This window comes from Bubalus bubalis, chromosome 2 (assembly GCF_019923935.1).
Source record: "Bubalus bubalis isolate 160015118507 breed Murrah chromosome 2, NDDB_SH_1, whole genome shotgun sequence".
Taxonomy (NCBI): domain Eukaryota; kingdom Metazoa; phylum Chordata; class Mammalia; order Artiodactyla; family Bovidae; genus Bubalus; species Bubalus bubalis.
The window spans coordinates 25215632-25237729 of NC_059158.1; the positions used below are offsets into that span (position 1 = coordinate 25215632).

Consider the following 22098-nt stretch of genomic DNA (forward strand, 5'->3'; position numbering starts at 1 on the left):
AGATACCACCCTCCCCCTTTAGACCAGTGCTTCCCAGCCTCTTCTTGAGGCAGTCGCTCTCCAACGCTGTATCCTTCCCCATCCGACTGCAGGCGGCGACTACCGAGCTGTAACAGCGGTGCGCGTCAGGGCCAGTCCCAGGCCCCAGAGATCGAGATCACGGCCCCACACCTCTCATTCTGGCTTCTGAGGTGTTCGCGTGAGCCCCTAACCCCCTTCCGCCACACCATCCTGTACACAATTCGGGGCGCAAGTTGGTTTTATTGGGAGAGACTTAAGACTGTCAAAGGCCTGGTGAACATAGAGGAATTCTGATGAGCTGCGAATTTTTTTTTTTTTTTAATCAAGGCAAACGTCTTTAAATGCTCAGTAAAAGCCCTAACACGGGCACCGGGGTACCGGTAGGGATCATAGGGAGAGAGGTGCGAGACTCCTGGAGTTAGAAGTCCAGCCCCGGTGGGAAGGTCTGAGTAAGGAGCCGCCCACAAGGAGCTCCAGGTTCAGGGCGGGGGTGTGGGGTCGCTCAGGTAAAAAGACTCGTCAGAAACTAGGCGGAGCGTGAGTCAGCGCTGCCCAAGGGGCTCTCCGCCCCTTGTGGGGTGGGTCGTAGATAGGCTCCGTTCTAGAGAAGGGCAGAAGAAACTGGGCCAAGCCGCACTTTTACCTCGAGGGGCCTCGAGGACTCTTTGCGTCTCTGGAGACAAGGGCACTACAAGCACTTCAAGATGAAGAGTTGTAAGGCTCAGACCTGGCACGGGCGGGAGGGAAGGGGTTAGGAGAAGGGTCCGCCTGGGCTACCTTCAGCCCTCAGCCGGCGGAGGACGAAATACCACGGACTGCCTTTCCCGGGTCTGTTCCTCCAGCGCGACTCCCTGGGGAAAGAGAACTCCGTGTTCCCTTGCGGAGCCGGACGCCTGCATTGGGAAGTAGGGCAAATCAAGGCAGGGAAATGGGACCCTTAGGTCGCGGCTGCCGCAGGGCCTGAATAGGCCTTCTCTCAATTCCCAGGACACATTTGCGGCTTCTTCCTCTCCCCGCCGATCTAAATGGATCACTCCGCCTATTCCCTCTCCCCCGCCCCTCGCCCCCCGCCCCCCCACCCCGCTCTTAGGGCGCAATGGATTGTTCCATTGCCCCTCCAGTCTCAGGCCGGCGTTGCGGGGGACGCTGGCACGGTTGCTAGGGAAAGCCCCGGACATGACGGCTAAATGCGACCCTGAGCAGCCTCCCCTCTCCCGTCCGTCATTCCCCTGCGCGCGTTCTCCTTACACCCTTGCCCTCCCCCACGTGGGTTCCAAGCTGGGGAGAAGTAAACAGCAGGCGGAGCGGGGCTCGTGGATCCAGGCCAGGTGGGAGTTTGCACTCTCCCAGGGTCCTACGCTGCTGCTCTGAGGTCCTTCTTGCAAATCTTCAGTCTTGCATGACTGGGATGATCCATTAGGAAGGTCCTGGCCTCGGGACCGAGTCCCCGCTGCGTTGGGGGCGGGGCTTGGTTGCGCGTCAGTGCGTCTGCTGCGTGGTGGGGGTGTGTGTTTGTGGAGAGGACTGGAGTAAAAGTAGGATGTTTTATGACAAGGACCTGGTGTGGGAACGGGTCGGGGAGGCTTGATTGCCGGCGTCTGTTCCGAAGGGAGGGTGTTCTTATCTCTCTCACAGGTCCTCATCGTCCCCTTCTCAGGCGGAAGCATGCTGGGGCTCCCGGGGAGGCGGCTCCCTTCGGCGGAGTTCCTGCTCCTGTTGCCATTCCTGCTGCTGCTGCTGCTGCTGCTTCTGCTGCCCGCCGCCCCCGCGCCCCATCGGGCTGCCTACAAGCCGGTCATAGTGGTGCACGGGCTCTTTGACAGTTCGTACAGCTTCCGCCACCTGCTGGAATACATCAATGAGGTCTGGCAGGGGACGCCCCGGTTGTGGGGCCTTGGTGGCGGCTACAGAGGCTGGGGAGGGAGAAGGGGAACTGAATGCTGGGCCTGCCCAGTTCCTCGCAGAGCTGGTGCTCTGCTGGGGAAAGCTGGGGGACGAGAGATCCCTGCTTCTAGGAAGGCACAATAGGCATGTGGGCGCCGGCTCGGGGGCGGCCTGGAGGGGGGTCTTTATAGTCCATTCCGGCTGCGGCATCGCCCCCTTCCCACAGACACACCCTGGGACTGCGGTGACAGTGCTCGATCTCTTCGATGGGAGAGAGAGTTTGCGACCCCTGTGGGAACAGGTGCAAGGGTTCCGAGAGGCTGTGGCCCCCATCATGGCAAAGGCTCTTCAAGGGGTGCACCTCATCTGCTACTCCCAGGGTAGGCACCCTCCCCCCTTCCCCGCTTCTAAGCCCTATCTGAAGCTTGATCCTTACCTGAGGGACACTGCCTAGTGTTCCCTTTTTTGAACCGCATTGCTTCCTTTTCTGACTTCCCTCAGCATCTGGGTCTTATCTGTGTGCGTGTCCTGAGTGGGAGGGCCGCTCCCTGCACTGCTGCCCCTTTCTTTCCCCGTCACCCATGGCTCTTGGACATAAGGGATGGGAGGCGGGGGACAGGAAAAAGCACCCTAGGGTTCTTCGGAAGACCCAGATCGAATTCTGGCTCTGTCACTTACTTGACATGGGGCGTTTTGACACAGGGCGTGTGCCTTCTCAGGGTCTCAGCTTCCGTGAGGTACATGGTGTGTGTGCGGGGGTGCGGAGTTGGGGTGACTGTTGGCCTGGCTCTCCCTAAGTCCTGCCCAACGTGGTGTTTTGCCTGCAGGGGGCCTGGTGTGCCGGGCACTCCTGTCTGTGATGGATGAACACAATGTGGATTCTTTCATCTCTCTGTCCTCTCCACAGATGGGACAGTATGGAGGTGAGTGGGCACTGTGGGCTCCATAGGGGGGCCCTGAGTCTTGAGGGCACAAAGCTCGGGGCCACTTGGCACTGCTGTTCTTTTGCCAGACACAAACTATTTGAAGTGGCTGTTTCCCACCTCCATGAGGTCTAACCTCTACCGGATCTGCTACAGCCCGTGGGGCCAGGAATTCTCCATCTGCAACTACTGGCATGGTGAGTAGGACATGCCAAACTGGGGCCTCCATGCTAAGGGCATCCTGGAGGGTGGGGCCTGCTGCTCCCACCTCTACCATAACTAACAGCAGTGATGATGATAACTTACATTTATCGAGCACTTACTATGTGAACAGGCACTGTTCAAAATGCTTTATGTGTTTCACTTTGTTGCCTTAGAGAATACAGTTTGCTGCAGGGGTTGGCAAACTTTATCCTTAAAGGGCCAGACAGTAAATTTTTTTTGGTTTTGCAGGCATATAGTCTCTGTCATAACCACTCAATTCTGCCATAGTCATGTAAAAGCAGCCATATACCATATGTAAATGAATGTGTCTGTGTTGCAATAAAATTTTATTTACAGAAACAGTGAACTGGATTTGACTAATGAGTCATAGTTTGCAAAAGCCTGGTTATAGTTTTTAAGATCATGGATGCTGGGTCCAGACTTCTTGGGTTTAAAGCCTGCCTAGTCCTGCTGCATGACTTTGGGCAAGTTGCTCAACCTTTCTGTGACTCAGTTTTCCTCATCTGTAAAGTACAGTATGTACCTTTTATTGTGTTTATGAGGATGAAATAATGAATGTCATGTGCTTTGAACAGTATCTGGCTCACAGCAGGTGCTGGGAAAAGGTGTTTGCTATCATGTTTACAGTTATTACTGCTACTATCATATTACTGTGAGCCTTGTCTGTTACTGTAGCCTTCTGATTGGTCTTCCAGCATCTGGTCTTGCCTCTTCTCCCTGCTTCTCTGACGATCTAACTGCTGTTTGTACCCAGACCCTCACCATGATGACTTGTACCTCAATGCCAGCAGCTTCCTGGCCCTGATCAATGGGGAAAGAGACCATCCCAATGCCACTGGTAATGACCCCAGGCTCCTACCTTGGTCCCATTTTCTGCTTCTCTGACCTCCTATATTCCCCTTTCCAACCTGGCCTGACCCCTGTGACTAACTCAGGCTCTCTTATTCCCACCCTGTAGCTTGGCGGAAGAACTTTCTGCGTTTGGGCCGCCTGGTGCTGATTGGGGGCCCTGATGATGGTGTCATTACTCCCTGGCAGTCCAGGTAATAAGAGACTGTGTGGCCTGAAGGTTGGCTAAGGACACCCCAATCCCAGCCAATCTTTATCTCATTTCTAAAACTGGCCTGCTTCTTCCACTGTTCAGTTAATCCCCCCACCCTCCATTCATCTTGTCACCCAAGACCAAAACCTGGGAGTCATGTCCCAACCTCTTATATCTAGCCAGTCACTAAGCCTTGCTGACTCTGCTTCCTTTCCATCCCTACCAGCCCCGCTTTGTGAAAACTTTGAACTCTGAACTATTTACAGATTCTTAGGATGTTGCAAAGATAGTTTAGAGAAGTCCTGTGTATCTTTTGCCCAGTTTCCCCCAATGCCTGCATCCTATGTAATGACAACACAATAGTGAAACCAGGAAATTGACAAATCGCTACAACGCATGTCTATAGTTCCATGCCATGTAATCACATTTCCTACCAGCTGTTTTACTTACCTGGAAGTAAAAGGTAATTGCTCCAACCTTGTCCCCTCTATCCTATTCCTCAGGAAAATTCATGGCTTCATGGCACTATGATCAGATGCCTCTGATGATCATGAGTGATCTGAAATGTCACCTGATCTACTTTATAGTCATTCAACAAATACTCATCAAGCACTGTGTGCCCAGGCACTGTTCTGGACCCTAGGGATGCAGTAGTAAATGGAGGAGAAGTCTATGCTATTATGTAGCTCACATTCTAGTGGGAGAGACAGATAATAAATGTAAATATATATATCAAACAGTGATAAAATAAGGCAGGGAAAGGATTAGAGGATGGCTGGGGCCTATTTTAGATAGTGGCCAGAGAAGTTCTTCTGGAAGAGCTGCCATTTGAGCGACTGAGTTGTATCCGACTTTTTGAGACCCGATGGAGTGCAGCATGCCAGGCTCCTCTATCCTCCACTGTCTCCTGGAGTTTGCTCAAATTCATGTCCATTGAGTCAGTGATGCTATCTGTTTCATCCTTTGCTGCCCCCTTTTCCTTTTGCCCTCAATCTTTCCCAGCATCAGGGTCTTTTCCAGTGAGTTGGCTCTTTGCATCAGGTGGCCAAAGTATTGGAGCTTCAGCTTTAGCATCAGTCCTTCCAATGAATATTCAAGGTTTATTTCCTTTAGGATTGACTGGTTTGATCTCCTTGCAGTGCAAGGGACTCTCAAGCGTCTTCTCCAACACCACAGTTCAAAAGCATCAATTATTTGGTGCTCAGCTTTCTTTATGGTCCAACTCTCATGTCCATACATGACTACTGGAAAAACCATAGCTTTGACTGTATGGACCTTTGTGGGCAAAGTGATGTCTCTGCTTTGTAATATGCTTGGAATGTCTAGGTTTGTTCTTCTAGGGAAGAGGAGTAGCACCTGCAGAGTCACTAGGGCAGGCATGGGGAATAAAGAGGTCCATGTGGCTAGAGGGCAGTAAGCTGGGGTGAAGGTGAAAGAGGTAGACGGGGGCCAGATACAGAAAGCCTTTGTGGGGCAAAGTAAGGTCACTGGTTTTTTCTAAAATACATGCAACATAAAAGTTACCGTTTTTAAGGGTAAGTTTGGTGGCTTCAAGTTCATTCAAATTCTTTTGTAAGCTCACCACCATCTATCTCCAGAACTTTTTTCTTGCCAAACTGAAACCCCATAATCCTTTAAAGAATGGTAACTTCCTTATCCCTGCTACTCCCAGGCCCCTGGCAGCCATGACCCTTGATTTTTTTTTTTTTTTTTTTAAATTCTGAGTGAGATGGTAACACATTGGAGGGTTATAAATGAAGGAGTAACATGCCTTATAGTAGTTAAAGGTGGGATTTATTTTTATCTCATTTCACACCTACTACAACCCTATGAAGATAAGTAGTAGCTTTAAGTACTTTGCAAATAAAGCTCATTTAATCCTCACAACAACCCTATAGGGTAATTACTATTATCCTCTTTTGCCATGTAAGGAAACTTAAGTACAAAGAGATTAAATAACTTGCCTACATTCATAGAGTTAGTAAGTGGTGAAGTCAGGTTGTCTGAGTTAACCACAATGTTTTATTTCCTCTCTACAAAGGAGGTATTCTTGTATAGGACAAAGAAAATCAGCAACATGATCAACCACACACGGTGGGGAGTGTGTGGCAGAGCTGGAGTTCCAATCCAGGTCTTTGTGCCCCTACTGCTTTCCTATGGCTTAAGAAATCTCGTCCTTCAGCGTGGCCTCCAGGCCCCCAGCCCACCCAGCTGTGCCATACCTCTGTGGTGCTCTTGTTGTTGCATTTGTCTGAGACAGCTTTCCCTAGTCCAGGCTAATCGCTGGGAAGCCTTTGTTGACGCTCTAAAACTAGGGTAGTAACCTCTCCTCTTTGCTCCCATAGCCCATTGGACTTAGTACTGTTAGACTTTGTTCAGTTATTCTTGGCCTGTGTCCACTCAGTGCCCATGACAGTTAAATATTCCTAATTAAAAAAAATTTTTTTTAAACTTTTTCTTTGGAAGTAATTTCATACTCAAGAAATTACCAAAGTCGTACAAAGCAATCTTGTATATTCTTCACCTAGAATTCCCAAATGTTAACATTTTACCAAGTTTATATTAGTGTCCTCTGTCTCTCCCTCTGTATATCCATATATATATGTGGAGTATGTGTATGTATGAACCCTTAAGACTTCAGTATGTCAGTGTCTATTTTCTAAATATAGGACATTCTTTTATGTATCTACGATTATCAAAATCAGGAAATTAACATTGATACAATTCTCTGTAGACCTTATTCAAATTTTCCTAAAATCTTCCATATAGGAAAAAAAATCCAGTGAAAGATTCAATTCAGGATCCCATGTTGCATTTGGTTCTCATGTCTCTTTAGTTTTAATCTGGAATAATTCCTTGGAGTAATCCTGTGACACTGATTTTTTTTTTTTGGCCCCAGCATGCGGAACTTCCCCACCAGGGACTGAACCCCCCCTGCACTGGGAGTGCGGAGTCTTAACAACTGGACTACCAGGAAGTCTGACATTGATATTTTTTGAAAAATAACAAGCCAGCTATCTTATAGAATGGCCCTCAGTTTGGGTTTGTTGGCTATTTCCTCATGATTAGATTCAGGTTATGCATTTTTGATGGGAACTGTGCAGAAGTGATGGAGAAGGCAATGGCACCCCACTCCAGTACTCTTGCCTGGAAAATCCCATGGACGGAGGAGCCTGGTAGGCTGCAGTCCATGGGGTCGCTAAGAGTCGGACATGACTGAGCGACTTCACTTTCACTTTTCACTTCATGCATTGCAGAAGGAAATGGCAACCCACTGCAGTGTTCTTGCCTGGAGAGTCCCAGGGACGGGGGAACCTGGTGGGCTGCCGTCTATGGGGTCGCACAGAGTTGGACACGACTGAAGCGACTTAGCAGCAGCAGCAGCAGTGCAGAAGTGATACTGTATCCTTAATCCATTACCTCCTGAGGTACATGATATGTGTGTGCTAAGTCGCTTAGTCGTGTCTGACTCTTTTTGACCCCATGGACTATAACCCTCCAGGCTCCTCTGTCCATGGGATTCTCCAGGGAAGAATACTGGAGTGGGTTGCCATACCTCCTCCAAGGGATCTTCCCGACCTAGGGATTGAACCCACATCTCTTATGTCTCCTGCATTGGCAGGCGGGTTCTTTATCCCTAGTGCCACCTTGTGAGGTACACGATACCCAGTTAAATATTTTGAGTGTTCCCCTTGCTGCTTGTGTCCCCAACAGGCCATGAGTTCCTGAAGGTCCCTCCCCACCCTTGATTTTCTCCCACTCTGATAACCTCCCTCTTATGCCCCAATCTCTTTGCAGCTTCTTTGGTTTCTATGATGCAAATGAGACAGTCCTGGAGATGGAGAAGCAACTGGTGAGTCCCCTGGAATTACTTTCCCTTTCTGCACACACTGTGGTTCTCTCTGCCCCTGACACGGAAGCTGAAGGGTCTACCCTGTGGGGAGGGGGTCTGGGACGCCAGCGGGAACTTACTTTGTCTCTCCCTGTGTCTTTCTTCCATGTCCCTTGACCCACCTTGAAGGTTTATCTGCGGGACTCTTTTGGGTTGAAGACTCTGCTTGCCCGGGGGGCCATAGTGAGGTGTCCAATGGCTGGGATCTCCCACACAGCCTGGCACTCCAACCGTACCCTTTATGAGACCTGCATTGAACCTTGGCTCTCCTGAGGGACCCCTCAGGAACTCCCCGCCCAGAGACTGAGTGGAGCCTTGGATGTCAGGCCTTGGTGTGCCTGTGACCACCTCACTGGTCCCACACTGCCCCCACCAACCAGGGCTCCAGGACCCCTGCTCTGTGAATGACACATCCTGGTCTCCTCCATCTCGTGTCCTCCCTTTTGGGGGTTGCTCCATGCTCTCCCATGCCCCCCAAGGCCAAGGCTGGGAAGTGGGAAACAAGATTAACTTGTGGCTGTTCCTGTTGCTGCTGCTCCTCCGTCTCTGGCTCTACAGAAGGAGAACCCAGCCCCTGCCCACCACAGGGTCTCCTTCCAAGCCACTCAGGACATTTTTAGCTTCTGTTTTTCCCACGTTCCCTTTTCCTCTGAACTCCCCTGTTGTGAGCCCTCCCAACCCCTCAGGAAGGACCACCTTTGAGAGTGGGGTTCTGAGGCTCCACTATGGGGACAGTTCCGTTCTTGAAGTGTCAGTGTTGGGGAATATCTGTGGCCTGTGAGGCCCATCTCAGGTTTGGGGATCCCCCAGTCCCTATGTTCAGTATTGGGGTGTCCTCTGGGAGCCTAGTTTCTTTGAGGCTCCAGCCCCTCTTTTAGCTACCCTGGAATGGGTGTTACTACCCCTGTATTTATGAAAATAAAGTTGCATTTACTCAGTGTGGCTTGCCTCATTTCTAGGTGAGGGGGACCTGGCTCCCCCAGGAGGGTGGGGATGGAGAGCCTGGGGCCTGGGTGCCCGGATGCCTGGTCTGGGGTGGGACCCCCTTGGTGTTTCCGCTCTCTCAATGCCCATTCTGTGCGGGTTCCTGATTCTCTGTGGGTTCTTTCCTGCTGAGGACAATTCTTTTCCTGTCCCAGCCTGCAATTGGGGGGCTGAGCCCAGGGCTCTAATGGTTTGGGCCCCAGCCTCATGGGTGGAATGCACCATCCACCCCCAGGCTAGACGAGGGGATGCAGGGTCAGGGTGGGCATTTGTTGTGCCCCTTTTCGACCTTTGTAGGCCAGAGCTGGGTGAGGGGCTGGACAATGAGCCTCCTCTTCCTTGAAAGAAGGAATCTTGGTAGAGACAATAAGGCCCTGTCTGCTCTGGCATGGGGGGCGGTGGCTGACTCAATTCTGCCCCCTCTCTGCCCCCCAGGCCCTAATAAATGTCATCAAGAAATGGGGACAATTTTTTCCTCAGTGCCCTGGGCAGCCTCCCCAACCTCCCCCACCTTTGTGGTATCTCGCCCTTCTCTCTTTCCTCAGCTGATCTTCTCTGCCAGCTCTGCCTCTCCCTGCCCCTCAGTTCTTCCCGTCTGTGTTGGGTTGAAGGGTGGAGGGCAAAGGCCAGGTGTTTCAAAGTCAGTAGCCTCTGTTGACTTGGGGGAGTTCCAAATAAGGGGCCTCAGGGTTGAGAAGAAACTTCTAGGGGCTCTTTACTTAGCTGCAGGGGTTGGGGGTGAAGGTCAGTGGGGATTTGGACCCCACTGAATTGACCAACCTCCAGCTATGGGAGGAGGCTTATGGGAGGGGGCAGGGATGGGAGGGCTCTCTCTGGCCCAGCCCCTCCTCCCCTTTGCAGCCCGCCCACCAGTTTGAGCGGCTGCTGCTGAGGCTGGTTGGCCTGAAGTCTCCCGGAGAAAGGCAAAGACAGGTGGGGAGAGAATGTCAATGGGGAAAGAGTGGGGGTCACTAAGAGTCTTAGAGTGAGTGTCGGTTGGAGGTATTGTTTGAGTAAAGGGCGTGGGTCCAGGGTGTATGTGGTGGTGGGGTTGTGAGGGTAGCAGGAGTGTGCTTAAGGTGGGGCCTCCAGGTGCGTGGGTTGTGTACAAGGTGTCAAGGGGTGTAATGGTGAATATCTGAGATTTTGAAGGTAGGAAGATTAGGATGGAAGAGGGCACATCAGAGATAGGAGGGGCCTGAGGGGAGGTGGAGGGAGTGGGTCAGGCTGTGAGCTTGTATGGTGCTGCATGGACCATGATGTGCTAAAGGATGGTGGGTGTTAAATATGTGCAGGTGCTGACAATCCTGGTGGCTAGTGCAAGTGTGCAAATGAATGTCCTGCCTGGCTTACAGGGCACCAGCAGACTGTTCTTGGGAGCGCTGGAGCTGGAGAAGTTGCTAGCAGAGGGGCAGGACCTCCATTAATCTCTTCTTGCCTGCAGCTGGCAGTCTGAAGTCAAGGAGAATCATGGGGTCCAGGGCTGAGCCGTGCACTGTGTTAGGCGGACTCTGGTTCCTCCTGATACTGATGACAGGCGAGGGGGCCAAGGGTGGAGCCCTCAAAGAGAGGTGACAACAGAGGCGGCAGGGCCAGGGGTGGGGCTTCACAGGGGGCAAAACAAAGTTGAGGAGGGGATGAGGCTGTCATGTTTAGGGAGGGTGAAGGGAAGTGGGGCTCTGGCTCCCAGGGCCTGGCCCACTCAGTGTCTCACTTTCTCCCACATGGGTGCAGTCAGGGGGTCTGCTCCAAGCAGACCCTGGTGGTCCCACTCCGTTACAATGAGTCCTACAGCCAACCTGTATATAAGCCCTATCTGACCCTGTGCTCTGGAAGGCGTGTCTGCAGCACCTACAGGTGAGGACGGGGAGCCGGGACCCCGGGGTCTCTCAAGGGGAACCCCCCAAAGCCAGGACAAGGACCCATACATAGGCCAACACCCAGAGCCCGGCGCTGTGTTCCAGGACCACGTACCGCGTGGCCTGGAGGGAGGTGCGGAGGGAGGTGCGGCAGACCCACGCCGTGTGCTGCCAGGGCTGGAAGAAGCGGCATCCTGGGGCACTCACCTGTGATGAAGGTGAGGCTAGGGCTTCCCGGGCCTTAGGGGGAGGTGCGCCCCGATGGGCGGAGAGCCAGGCCTTCCTCTAGGTTCTGAACCCCACTTCCTGCACCCTCAGCCATCTGCGCCAAGCCCTGCCAGAATGGAGGCGTCTGCGTTCGGCCGGACCAGTGCGAGTGCGCCCGGGGCTGGGGTGGGAAGCACTGTCACGTGGGTGAGTCGGCTCGCCCTCCCTCGGGGGTGGTGCCAGGACCTCCCGGCCCGCCAGTGGCGCCCATCCCCGCCCCGCCCCCGTCAGCCCCCTCCTCTTTCCGGTAATTAGATGTGGATGAATGCAGAACCGGCGTCACTCTCTGCTCGCATCGCTGCCTCAATACGGCGGGCAGTTTCACCTGTGGCTGCCCGCACGGCCTGGTGCTGGGCCTGGATGGGCGTACTTGCGCGGAGAGGGCCCCAGAGCCCCCGACCAGTGCCAGCATCCTCAATGTGGCCGGTGAGTCGGTGGGAGCAGGGGGCGAATAGAGGCAGGGCCGGGGCAGCAGTGACGCTCGCTCTCCTTGGTCCCCAGTTCGTGAGGCTGGACTTGATAAGCGTGCCCTGAGGCGGGAGATTGGTGAGCTGCGAGGGCGCCTGGAGAGGCTGGAGCAGGTGAGTGGAGATGCCAGGAGGCCACACTTACAGAGCTGACAGGCCCCCTCCCTGCCCCTCTGAGGTATCTCTTCCTTTCTAGTGGGCCGGTCAGGCTGGGGCCTGGGTCCGAGCGGTGCTGCCCGTGCCCCCGGAAGAGCTGCAGCCCGAACAGGTGGCGGAGCTGTGGGGCCGGGGCGATAGGATCGAGTCTCTCAGTGACCAGGTGCTGCTGCTGGAGGAGAGACTGGGCACCTGTGAGTCCCCATGGCCCTCTCGGTGGGGACCCCCATCTCCCCACAACTGCCCCCCAGCTCCTCAAAACACCTTTTCCCAACTTTTAAGTTTTCTCTTATCCAAAATCCTTCCTCTGCACCCACTCACCTCATACCTTCCCAGATTTCTGCACTTCACCACCCCCTTTTGGTACCCCGTTCTCCAGCTCAGTGGCGGTTCCACTTATTGTTGAGAGAGGTTGTCAATCTGTTTAGCGTCCAGGGCCCGCTCTAGGCATCCCAGAAATACACAGTCGATTTGTCTGCCTGTCTCCTTGTCATTAACCAGGCTCCTGTGAGGACAACAGCCTGGGCCCAGGCCTCAAAGGGCGAAGATAAGGAGCCTCTGCAGAGCCCTTGCCCTCTAATTTATACAGAAACTGGACTCACTAATCCTCTGGGATTGGCTGGCTAGGGAGCTGCAGATAAGGCTATTTGCTGCTGAGAAGCCATGGACAATGGAAACCATGCGAAGCTAAAGAATGGAGGAAGGCGGTTGCCGCCCCTGAATCCTTGGGCTTGGGCCGATGCCTGGGTGAGAACTGCTTTCTTAACTCCTTAACAAAAACAGCCAGAACGTGCTCAGATCTTGCTCAGTCTTTATTCTCGGTTTCTTGCTGTTATCCAGATAAGTAATAAAAATCAACCACGCAAAACTGGGTCCCACCCTCTCCTTTTGCTCCCAGCCCACCTCCCCGGTTTTTGGGGCACAGGTCTGGGGTGGGAGGCAGGGAGTGGCTACTGCCATAGGGAGAAAATGAAAACTGGCTCAGAGAGGGGAAGCCTCAAAAGAGAAATAAATTAAAAGCCCTCCCCATCCGCTCCAGCCAGGGTTCAGGTCCTTTCCCCAGCTCCCCAGGGGGAAGTGAGTGCAGCACCCGTTAAGTGCTTCTTCCCCCTGTGCCCGGCTAGGATGGTATAGGAGGGCTGCAGGGCGCTGGGGGGCCAGGACCACTGAACAACTGTACCCAGGGGATGGGTGGAAGCGGAAATGTGGCATCCAAGAGTGTGCTCAAGCCCGGGCACCTGGGCAAGGGCAGGGATGAGACCTCTGGGTGAGAAGAGTCCAGCCTCCACTGACAGGAGGCTCCACGGAAAGAAGGGAGAAGGTGCTGAGGAATGTTCCCAGGGTGACCCTGGGAGAAGTATTCCACGCATCAGCTTCCAGCCACAGCGTGAGGAGTGTCCTCACTAACGGATGAGTCCACTGTGTCTGTGGACGTGGGAGTGAGGAATTGTTCCACAGAATGGATGAGTCCACTGGCCAACGTGAGGTGGAGTGGGAGAGAAGACCACAAAGGAAGAGGGTCCACTGGGGACAGAATGGAGTGTTCCTACCCTTGTGTAGGCTGAACCACTGAGGATGAGGGAGAGGCAACTGTCCCACAGACAAGATGGCACAGGAGGCAGGGGTCAGAGTGGAGACTGCACCGAGGCAACGGAGTCTGTGGGGAGGGGGGCGGGGACGGGGGCAGGGAGCGGTGCTGTGACCACATTCACTTCAAAAGTTGAAGATTCCAAAGAGGAGAACAAGTGGGGAGAGGGCAGATGAGGAGCTTGACCTGGCTTTAGGCCGGTGGGCTGGTAGGTGTGGGGAAGGGGGCGGGGGCAGGGGCGGGGGGCAGAGGAGGGGGAGATGAGAAGGGAACTCAGAGCCCAGCCTCGCCCACCCCTCCGGGCTTCTTCAGATAGTCACCACCACCCCTGCCATCAGTGGAGATTTCCCGGAAAACAGTGAGCATGGAGTGCCGGACTCTGTCAGCCAGAGCTGGAACGTCATCCGGCTTCAGCCCTTCTGTGGGCACTGGGGGCAGCACCCGGACCTGACATCGCCCTGGGAAGGGGGTGAGCACTGTCAGGGCCGTCTGCTGGGACTCTGCCCACCGCTGGGGACTGCTTGCTGAGCTCTCCTGCTGCTTGCTCTCGTCCTCCACCTTTCAGCTCCCCTCCCTCTGCCATGGGCAACTGCCACCTGCTCGCTGAGGCCTTCCCCAACCCCAGCCCAGACACCTCAGTGCCCTGCCAGCCCTCACGGTCTAGCGTTTACTGCTGGATGCTCTGACTTTGCACACATAGGCTTATCTTCCCTGCTAGACAGTAATGGCCCTTACTGGAAGGACAGAGTGTTACCGCTAGCAGGGTACAGCTCTGCTTCATAAATACATATCGGCTGATGTGGGGCCACATTACACGATCAGGTGGACATCTCACCATTCTGACACTGACTGAAGCTCCTGCCTTGTGGGGATATCCCTCTAGCCTCTCATGGCCCTTCCAGCCACCCCCAATCCCAGATCTGAGCAGAGCCCTCACCTGAAGTGAAGCGGCGCTCCTTCTTGCAGTAGAAGTCTTGATAGGAGGACATGACGATGGGCACAATGGGAACCTGAAGGTGGGGGGTGGGGGGGAAAGCGGTCAGTCCAGAGCTCCTTCTGAGGCCCCCATGATGAACCTCTGCCAAGAGAGGAAGGGATGCTGGGGACTGCGGGTCAGGAGAAGGGGAAGTCGGGATCACCTGGGCCTGCACTGCGAGGTGGAAGGCGCCACGTTTGAAGGGCAGCATGGAGCCGTTGTGGTTTCTCGTGCCCTCAGGAAAAACCCAGACCCGTACCTGGGGGAGAGAGGGGGTCAAGGAAGACACACATGGAGCAGTCAGAAAATGGTTATGATGCTGCCATGGGACTTCTGAGGCCTGTGGACCTTGCACATCAGTTTACAGCTGTTCTACCCTCTAAGCCCCATTTCCCCAGGGTGACTCACGTCCTGTGTAAGCAGGGTCTGGGCGACCTCAGACATGACACTGATGGCATCCCCAGTGCGCTTCCGGTCAATGAAGATGACTCCCGCCAGCCAGCAGGCCAGCCCAGCAGAGCCGGCCCACAGCAGCTCCCGCTTGGCAATGGGCACACAGCGGCCTGGCAGCACCTCCATCATCCCTGGGGCAGGGGTGGGGGCGGGGTGAGGATCAGCATCACATGAAGCGGCCCACCTCAGCCACACCGCCAGGGACCAGAGATAAAGGAAGAGGTAGACTGGGATGGCAGGGGCAGCCCGAGAAAGTAAGGGTGACTGAAGGTGTATCACTCTGCTCCTGAGGGCAGCGGAGGGAGCAAGGGGGCGATGTCCCAGAGGAGGGAGGGTGGAGGATCCCTAGGCGAGGTGATCCCAGGGAAGGTTCCCAGCGCGGCTGGGAGGGGCTGCTCACCAAGCAGGTCGAGGGAGCTCTGGTGGTTGGAGACAACGACGTAGGGCTGTGAAGGAGGGAAGTGGTGGGCCCCTCGTACCTCCACTCGGATCCCGTACAGGTATTTGATGTGGAGTAGCATCAGACGCAAGATCCTGTGGGGGTCCCATATGGCAAGGGGTTCCAGCGGGACCCGCTGGCATACATCTGCCAGCAGGGCTCAGCTCCCCGCCACCCTGCCATCTTCCTGGGCATCTTGGCAGTCTTCTCCCCTTCCTCATCCCTGGGCTCGCTCAGTGTCTCCTGCACACTCACTGCCCTCCCCTTCCACTGCTCGCTTCCGACCCTGAGGTTCCCTCCATCACCCCAAGCCCCTGGGACCTCACTTCATGTTCTCGACGTTGCGTCCTCGCACGGCACACACAGGGATGGCGAGCACAGCCAGGAAGAGGATCCAGCCGTTGTAGAAGGCCATCTTGAAGAAATACTTGGCACTGGGGCTGCAGAACCACAGAGTGGGCAGCAGGAGGAGCAGCAGCAGGAAGAGCAGCAGCAGCAGAGTCCCCGCCCCTGGCCACAGCTCCATTCTGGTCACCTGCAGGGGGCGGGGCAAAGGGCAGTGGGCCTGGTTCCTAGGTGGGGCGGCAAGGTGCTCACGGGGAAGGTTTGGGGGGCTGTGGGGAGCATTAACACCTGTCCAGGAAGCCTCTTTAGGAGGGGGGCGATGGGGATGGGAGCTCAGGGCTGCTCTCCCACCCGTCCCTGAAGGTGCCAGATATATTCACACAAGAGACACACGACATGGACATCCACAGATCACAGATACATGGCAATAAAGGGACATTAATAATAGCTAACACGTGCAGCCAGTAAGGCTCTTATAATGGTCTATCTCTCTGCTCAATATGGTAGCCACCAGCCACATATGGCTACTGAGCACTTGAAATGTGCCCTATTCTACACTGAGAGACATCAAATACATGTCAGATTTCAAAGATGTTGAATAAAAACACAATGCAAAATATCCCATTAATAATCTTTTATATTGATTACATTCTAAAATTATAACTTTTTGGACATTCTGGGTTCAATATACTAAGGTTAATTTCATCCTGCTTTTTATGTAGCTAAGAGAGAATTAAAAATTATATACGTGGCTTACATTATAGTTCTGTTGTACAAGGCTGGTCTATATACTACGTTGCCATTGCTGCTAAGTTGCTTCAGTTGTCTCTGACTCTTTGTGACCCTATGGACTGTAGCCTGCCAGGCTCCTCTGTCCATGGGATTCTCCAAGCAAGAATACTGGAGTGGGTTGCCATGCCCTGATCCAGGGGATCTTCCTAACACAGGGATCAAACCTAAGTCTCTTATGTCTCCTGAACTGGCAGGCGGATTCAAGCCCATATACTATGTTAAGTCCTTAAATATGAAAGCACACAATTTACATATGAAAGGAAATAGACCTAGAAAGGTTAAAAAACTTATTTGAGGTGATATGACCCCCAAGGGGTACTTCCTAGCTTAAACCTAAGCAGCTTGTGCTCCTAACCACTTGGTTACGCTGTTGTCTGTATAAATATCTGTACACATGTGTACACACAGCACATAGTAGATACCATGTACGTGACAAAACACAGACATTCTCAAGGGCTGACTGCCAAGAATAAAGGCTCTGTCACTAATGCAAACCCAGACACACAGTTATACAGAAACCAACCTGTTCGTGCACACATGCAAATCTATAATCATGACAAATAAAAGGATGGCAAAATGCATACGCAGTAAAACCCCTCTCCACCCAGGCAGGCTCCCCGCTCCCAGATCAATCCATGGACATACCTATGTCCATTAATCCTGCCTCCACAGACAGGCAAACAGATCCCACCAGCCCTCCCCTCGCTTCCAGTGACACTGGAGGCAGAGTGGTCCGGCAGGCAGTATGCAAGTCCTCACCAAGCGGGAGGAGGAGGGCAAAAGAGTAAAAGGGTCATCGTACCACCTGCCTGGGAGAGGAAGGAGCTCTGGAGGAGGAAGCGTGGCATGCAGAATTGGTTCTCCAGGCTCTTCCTCCTTCCTCCACTCCGACTCACTGTTGGGGGCAGGGTCACAATTCACAAAAACGGCATTCAGGTAAACATCTATCACTCATATCAAGGCCAAAGGCACTCCCTTCCACGACAGAAGGACTGTGCTCCAAGGTAAGTCCACTGCCAAGGGTGAAGGTGACAGGTGATAGGGGAAACAGGACTGTGCCAGCACTAGGAGAGCAGGCTCTGTGTGGCTTCATTTTACTTTCCCCGCAAGCTGGAACCAGCGTGTCTCCCCTGCACTACGTGCAACAGGCTCCTAACTCATCCCCTTCGATCCATCTTCCACACAGCAACCACAGGATGTTTCCGCGACACCAATCTGAGCATATCTCTTGCCCAGAGGCCCTTCTGGACAGGCTGACTTCTGCTTACATCTTTGGCCACATCCCTACAAGAGTCTTTTTCACTCCAGCACACCGATTAACTGCAGCTCCTCAGACACACCATGATCTTTCATGCTTCTAGGTCACAATAGGATGTTCCCTTCGGTGGGGATGTTCCTCCACCTCTTCACTTGCCTCATCCAGTTTGGTGTCACTTTTTGGAGTTCTTCCTGAACTCCTCCAGGCTTGTGTTTTCATTACACTTTATCTTGATCACTGGTCCTCAAAGTGTAGAAACACAAATCCTTGGCCCTCACCCCAGATCTTCTGAAACAAGACTTTTGGGCACTGGGCCCATCAACCAGTGTTTTAACAAGCCATCTAGGTGAATCCAATGTGCATGTAAGTCTGAGGACCACTGACCTCAACACTAAACAGCATGTAGTTGCTTGAGGTCACCTGTGTTTCCCTTCCTAGCCTGCAGGCAAGCCTGATGGCAGGAACTGTCTTATTCCCAATGCCCAGGACAGAATGAAGCAGAGAAGATGCTCAATAAACATTTACTGGACAGATTATAAGGATGTGTACATACCCACCTAGTTGTAATTAACGGGACAACACTTCTGAACATGAATCAGATAGCTACCCTCTTGAGGACTATTAACTAGGAAAAGAAAAGGCACCAAGAAGGCAATGAACACACAGGCCTAACAGTAACCTACTCTGGATGCACACACACAAGAGGGTCAAGGTGATGGCAGAACAACAGTTGAGACAAGATGGAACACACCATCTCGCACAAGAGAAACATACAGAATAGGGATTAACACGCCACAGGGGAAAGATGCCGGTGTCATCAAATGCGTGCCAACAGTGCAAAGAGCGGGGGACAGACAGCTCATGTGCTTGGCAGGGCTGACCCTGTGCTGGGCACTGAGCTCCATGGACACAGACTGTGCACAGGCACCAGAGATAATGTGCATGAAGAGATGCAGGCCAAGGGGTCAGCAAGGGAAGGTATATGGGGGTGGCTCTTCAGCAACAGGGAGGCCTAGTTATCTTCTTCTCTAATATGTGATGTTCCTTTCCTCTGCAGAACAGGAAATGTCCAAGGATTCATAAGCACAATGGAGTGCCAAGGGAGTTAATGAGCATAAGGCTCACAAAATATACTGCCCCTCAAATTAAGAAATACATGTCTAACCAGAAGCACACGAGTTGCGGACATGTCACATCAGCACATCATGCGAAGGGGCACGCATGTGGGTGGTGTGAACCAGGATTAAGAAAACACAGACAGTCAACAGGCCAATCCAATCACAACCGAGTGTGCGCTAGTCAGTTAAGCCATGAGATTCCACACACGAAGGCGCTTGCATATGGTGGGACTAAACACAGCACCTGTGGGCCTGAACAAAGTAAGGTATGATCTCTACATGCTAAAGTAAACGTGCAAATACATAACATGGACAAGAAACACGAAACCACAGAACAGAGGCAACAGATGAGAACACGCAGACGTGAACACGTCAAGACTGCATATGAGACATGGACATAGATATGAGAACAGGCAATTCTGATGGAAAAGAACACATCGTTTCTCCAGCCTGTGGACAGCACTGGGCACACTACTGGCATAGAAGCCATTAAACATGTCAAAGGCACACCCACTCGGTGTAAAAAACATGGCCCCCCACGAGGCATCTGTATGTCAGTAAGAGTCGAACACAGTACCGAAGGCCACTGAGAAACAAGAGGTCCTGTGCTTACACAGAAACAGAGGTGTCTGAGGGCATTCCTAGGAAGCCAATTCTGCTGGGGAATCGAGGGCAGTAAACTGCCTTCTGACTGCCACAACCCCGCAAGAGTTATGTGGGGCCAAAGGGCACAAAAAGGAACTGGGAAGGTGATGGGAATTTCCTCTTCAAGATCCCCTGTCCACACCCCCATCTCAAATTCACAGGGTGTCCATCTCTCCTCCCTCTTGTGTCTCTTCCATCCTTCCCCTATCTCAGGCCCCCTCTCCTTTCCCCAGCAACCCTCTCCCCAGTCGGCCCTTATCCTTTTCCCATCAACCCTCTCCCCAAGCCCGCCCTCCCAGACCCAATCTCTCCCCCATCCCCTCCTCCACGTCCCTTTTAGCACCCTCCTCCCTCCTCCTCCCATCCCTTTCCTGCCCCCACCTCAGTGGGGTGGGGGGCCTGGGGGGCTGGCCCCCTCCCCAGCCAGGCTGCCGCAGCGGTGGTGGCGGGTGGCTGTGTCTCTGCCTCAGTCGGGGTGTCGGTGCCAAGGGGGCGACAGGATTTGGGGGTGTCCTAGCCCCGGCCGAAGGAGGGGAGGTGAGAGTGGGAGGCTGGGCCCATAGCGGTAGGAATGGTGGGGGGTTGTCCCCTTAGCTCCCTCCCTCCCTTCCTGCTGTCTCTCTGAGGGCTGGGGCTGCTGCTGCTGCCGCTATCCCCCGCCACCCCTCCCCACGCCCGCTGATTTCCGGGGCTGGCCAGGAAGTAGGGGGCGGTGATGGGCGCCCTGTTTTGCCAATCGCCTCCCGAGGACCCTGTTATCGCCTCCCCACATCTTTCAGTTTCTGCCTAGCTCCGCCCCACGAGGGCTCAGCTGGGCTCTGCTTAGGTCTCTGGCCTTCTCTGGTTCCAGCTGCATCTTTTTTCCTCCAACTTCCTTTCGGCACACATGGCTTGTGTGTCCCTTGCTGCTGTATTCCTTCTCATTCTCCATCAGTTCTCCTCATATTGTCAATTGGCTTCTTTTTGTTCTCAACTCCCACATCTGCTGCTTATTCCCTCCAACTCCAACCCTTTTCCAGCTCCCTCCTCCTGTTCCCCATTCAAGTTCAAATATTTATCAAGCACCTACTATATGCCAAGCACTGGGTTCTTCACGTCTCTTCTTTTTCTCTCCAGGGCTCGATGGAGACGAGATGTCACCCCAGCTCACCTTCCAACCCTCATCTGATCTCTGCCCTTTGTCCCTGCCACTATCTCCTAGCAGTCCAGCTCCCTCCTCCACTGCCCGCCCCCCATCCTGGTCTTTGGAGAGAAGGCAAACTCTCAGGCCATTGTCCTTTCTAGGCTGTACCTTAACCTCAGTACTTTGTCTACTTTCTTCCTTCGTATAGTCTCCTTACTCACCCACGCTGAGACTACCCGTCTCTGCAATATAGAAAAGATGTATGCTTTTCTTCCAATGGAAATTGGACATTAGGCTTAATTTCTTGAAAAAGTGAGGAAGAATGCTGTTTCCTCTGGGATGAGCATGCCTCCTTTATTTTGTAGTCATGTACCTAGCTCTCTCTCCACCATACTCCCATCATCCCCTTGTCAGGATCATCCCATCACTCTCCACTCCTATTGGTCTCCTCTTCTCCCTCTCAATGACCTTTTCCCTAAACCTCTACACGTCGTCGCCTGAACCTTAACCTCCTCTGCCATAGGCGACTCCTAATTTCTCATCTTTTCTCACTTGAGTCACATGGGGCCTTTTTATCAGGATGTTGTTGAAGAACCCTCAGCTTGTGTCTGGCCTCCAGCCCCCAGTCACCTTTGCCCTGAAAGAGTTTCCATGCCCCTGAACAGGATGTAAAGAACACCGGTAATGGCAGGGCGGTTACCTACTTCTGCTCCTTGGGCTACAGTGAGGGCCACTGACTGTAGAAGAGGCTCAAACTTGTGCGAAAGGCCCAAGCTCTGAAGCAGCCTGCCTAAGTCCCAGGTATAATACCCCAGGATGCCAGGAGGAATACCCCAGTTCTGCTGGGCACAGGAGAAGGAAGGGGCGGGTTGCCTTAAAGGGGGCGGGCCTTGCCTCTTTTGCACCCACTCCCAAAAGGAGGGGGCTAGGCCTTTTCTGCTTTTAAGATTTAAAACGGAGTCGAGGTCAACTCGTTCTACTATGTGCCACGTTAAAAAGGGGATGAGTCTTCAGTTCTGCTCTGTAAATCACCTAAAGAGGGGCGGGCTGAGTCGTCCAGCCGAGGGTGATGGGTTAACACCAGCGCTGCAGGTCGATGTTCGCACCATCCAAACGTCGGGCTAATCCTAGTCCTGCTCCCTTCTTCACTAAGAGGGAGGGGCGGACCCAACTTCTGCTCTCTACGTCACCGAAGGAGGCCGAAGCCATTTTGAACCCTGCGACCCTAGTATTTGTCCCCTTTTCCGAGCTCTTCGCCGTCTTTCCCGATCTCGGCCAATCAGGAGCGAAAAAAGAGGCCCAATCAGTCGAGAGAGATCGCAGTTGGAGGACCCGGATGAGGCCGAGCCGAGGCCTTTGAACTCCAAACCCCGCCAATTGTAGAGCAGTCACCATGGCGACAGTATAGAGGTGAAGGGGTGGGACCAGAGAAGGCTCAATCCTCATAGGATTGGCCCACCCCGTCCCTCCGTCTGATGCGCACGCGCACTTTACCTAGCTACCCTTTTCCGTCGAGTTCTAGCCAATCAGTTGCTTCGGAGCCAAACGCTCCAAAGTCCAATAGGAATCCGGACGTTCTCTGAAAGAGGAAGTAAAAGAAAGACTGGGGCTTGTAGTGGGCGACGTCTAAGCAGTCTTGAG

The 22098-nt window shown here is 53.4% G+C and overlaps 3 protein-coding genes and 1 long non-coding RNA gene across 14 annotated transcripts; 2 read left to right on the forward strand and 2 right to left on the reverse strand.

The window, feature by feature from the left end:
• Positions 1-273: 273 nt before the first annotated feature.
• On the forward strand, positions 274-8925 carry PPT2 (palmitoyl-protein thioesterase 2). Of its 5 annotated transcripts, none has more exons than XM_006059167.4 (9): positions 274-735; positions 1679-1884; positions 2132-2285; positions 2733-2828; positions 2918-3025; positions 3808-3891; positions 4012-4096; positions 7894-7948; positions 8117-8925. In XM_006059167.4, the coding sequence occupies exons 1-9, from the start codon at positions 726-728 to the stop codon at positions 8258-8260; spliced, it is 942 nt and encodes a 313-aa protein (XP_006059229.1). In that variant the 5' UTR covers positions 274-725; the 3' UTR covers positions 8261-8925. The 5 variants fall into 5 exon arrangements, with proteins under 5 accessions (XP_006059229.1, XP_006059231.1, XP_044784848.1 ...); XM_006059169.3 differs by lacking the exon at positions 274-735 and adding an exon at positions 1198-1349; XM_044928913.1 differs by lacking the exon at positions 274-735 and adding an exon at positions 1249-1349 and having other exon boundaries at positions 1657-1884.
• Positions 8926-10142: 1217 nt separating this feature from the next.
• LOC123329575 lies at positions 10143-11181 on the reverse strand. The gene is made up of 2 exons (XR_006545142.2): positions 11038-11181; positions 10143-10531 (listed from the first exon to the last, which is right to left on the reverse strand). It is a non-coding gene; the product is annotated as an uncharacterized LOC123329575 (long non-coding RNA).
• On the forward strand, positions 10406-12588 carry EGFL8 (EGF like domain multiple 8). 2 transcript variants are annotated; one of them, XM_025268068.3, is made up of 8 exons: positions 10406-10542; positions 10706-10828; positions 10936-11048; positions 11149-11244; positions 11353-11523; positions 11599-11678; positions 11761-11914; positions 12222-12588. In XM_025268068.3, the coding sequence occupies exons 1-8, from the start codon at positions 10442-10444 to the stop codon at positions 12269-12271; spliced, it is 888 nt and encodes a 295-aa protein (XP_025123853.3). In that variant the 5' UTR covers positions 10406-10441; the 3' UTR covers positions 12272-12588. The 2 variants fall into 2 exon arrangements, with proteins under 2 accessions (XP_025123853.3, XP_025123857.3); XM_025268072.3 differs by lacking the exon at positions 11761-11914.
• Positions 12515-21708, reverse strand: AGPAT1 (1-acylglycerol-3-phosphate O-acyltransferase 1). Of its 6 annotated transcripts, XM_025268034.3 has the most exons (8): positions 19716-20019; positions 17123-17208; positions 15503-15711; positions 15138-15271; positions 14693-14868; positions 14448-14543; positions 14246-14318; positions 12515-13766 (listed from the first exon to the last, which is right to left on the reverse strand). In XM_025268034.3, the coding sequence occupies exons 2-8, from the start codon at positions 17159-17161 to the stop codon at positions 13582-13584; spliced, it is 912 nt and encodes a 303-aa protein (XP_025123819.1). In that variant the 5' UTR covers positions 17162-17208; positions 19716-20019; the 3' UTR covers positions 12515-13581. The 6 variants fall into 6 exon arrangements, with proteins under 6 accessions (XP_025123819.1, XP_025123832.1, XP_025123841.1 ...); XM_025268047.2 differs by lacking the exons at positions 17123-17208; positions 19716-20019 and adding an exon at positions 21490-21708; XM_025268056.2 differs by lacking the exons at positions 17123-17208; positions 19716-20019 and adding an exon at positions 20404-20424.
• Between the last annotated feature and the right edge of the window lie 390 nt (positions 21709-22098).

Bases quoted from the DNA above. Each gene is read 5' to 3' on its own strand.
- EGFL8 (XM_025268068.3), top strand. From the start codon at position 10,442: ATGGGGTCCAGGGCTGAGCCGTGCACTGTGTTAGGCGGACTCTGGTTC. The intron at 10,543-10,705 runs GTGACAACAGAG...ACATGGGTGCAG, and splicing joins GGTGGAGCCCTCAAAGAGAG to TCAGGGGGTCTGCTCCAAGC. The intron at 11,524-11,598 runs GTGAGTCGGTGG...CTTGGTCCCCAG, and splicing joins CAGCATCCTCAATGTGGCCG to TTCGTGAGGCTGGACTTGAT.
- AGPAT1 (XM_025268034.3), bottom strand. From the start codon at position 17,161: ATGCCACGCTTCCTCCTCCAGAGCTCCTTCCTCTCCCAG. The intron at 15,712-17,122 runs GCAGGTGGTACG...CGCCCCCTGCAG, and splicing joins AGAGCTCCTTCCTCTCCCAG to GTGACCAGAATGGAGCTGTG. The intron at 15,272-15,502 runs GTGAGGTCCCAG...GGACCCCCACAG, and splicing joins CGCAACGTCGAGAACATGAA to GATCTTGCGTCTGATGCTAC.
- PPT2 (XM_006059167.4), top strand. The intron at 2,829-2,917 runs GTGAGTGGGCAC...TTCTTTTGCCAG, and splicing joins ACAGATGGGACAGTATGGAG to ACACAAACTATTTGAAGTGG. The intron at 3,892-4,011 runs GTAATGACCCCA...CCCACCCTGTAG, and splicing joins AGACCATCCCAATGCCACTG to CTTGGCGGAAGAACTTTCTG.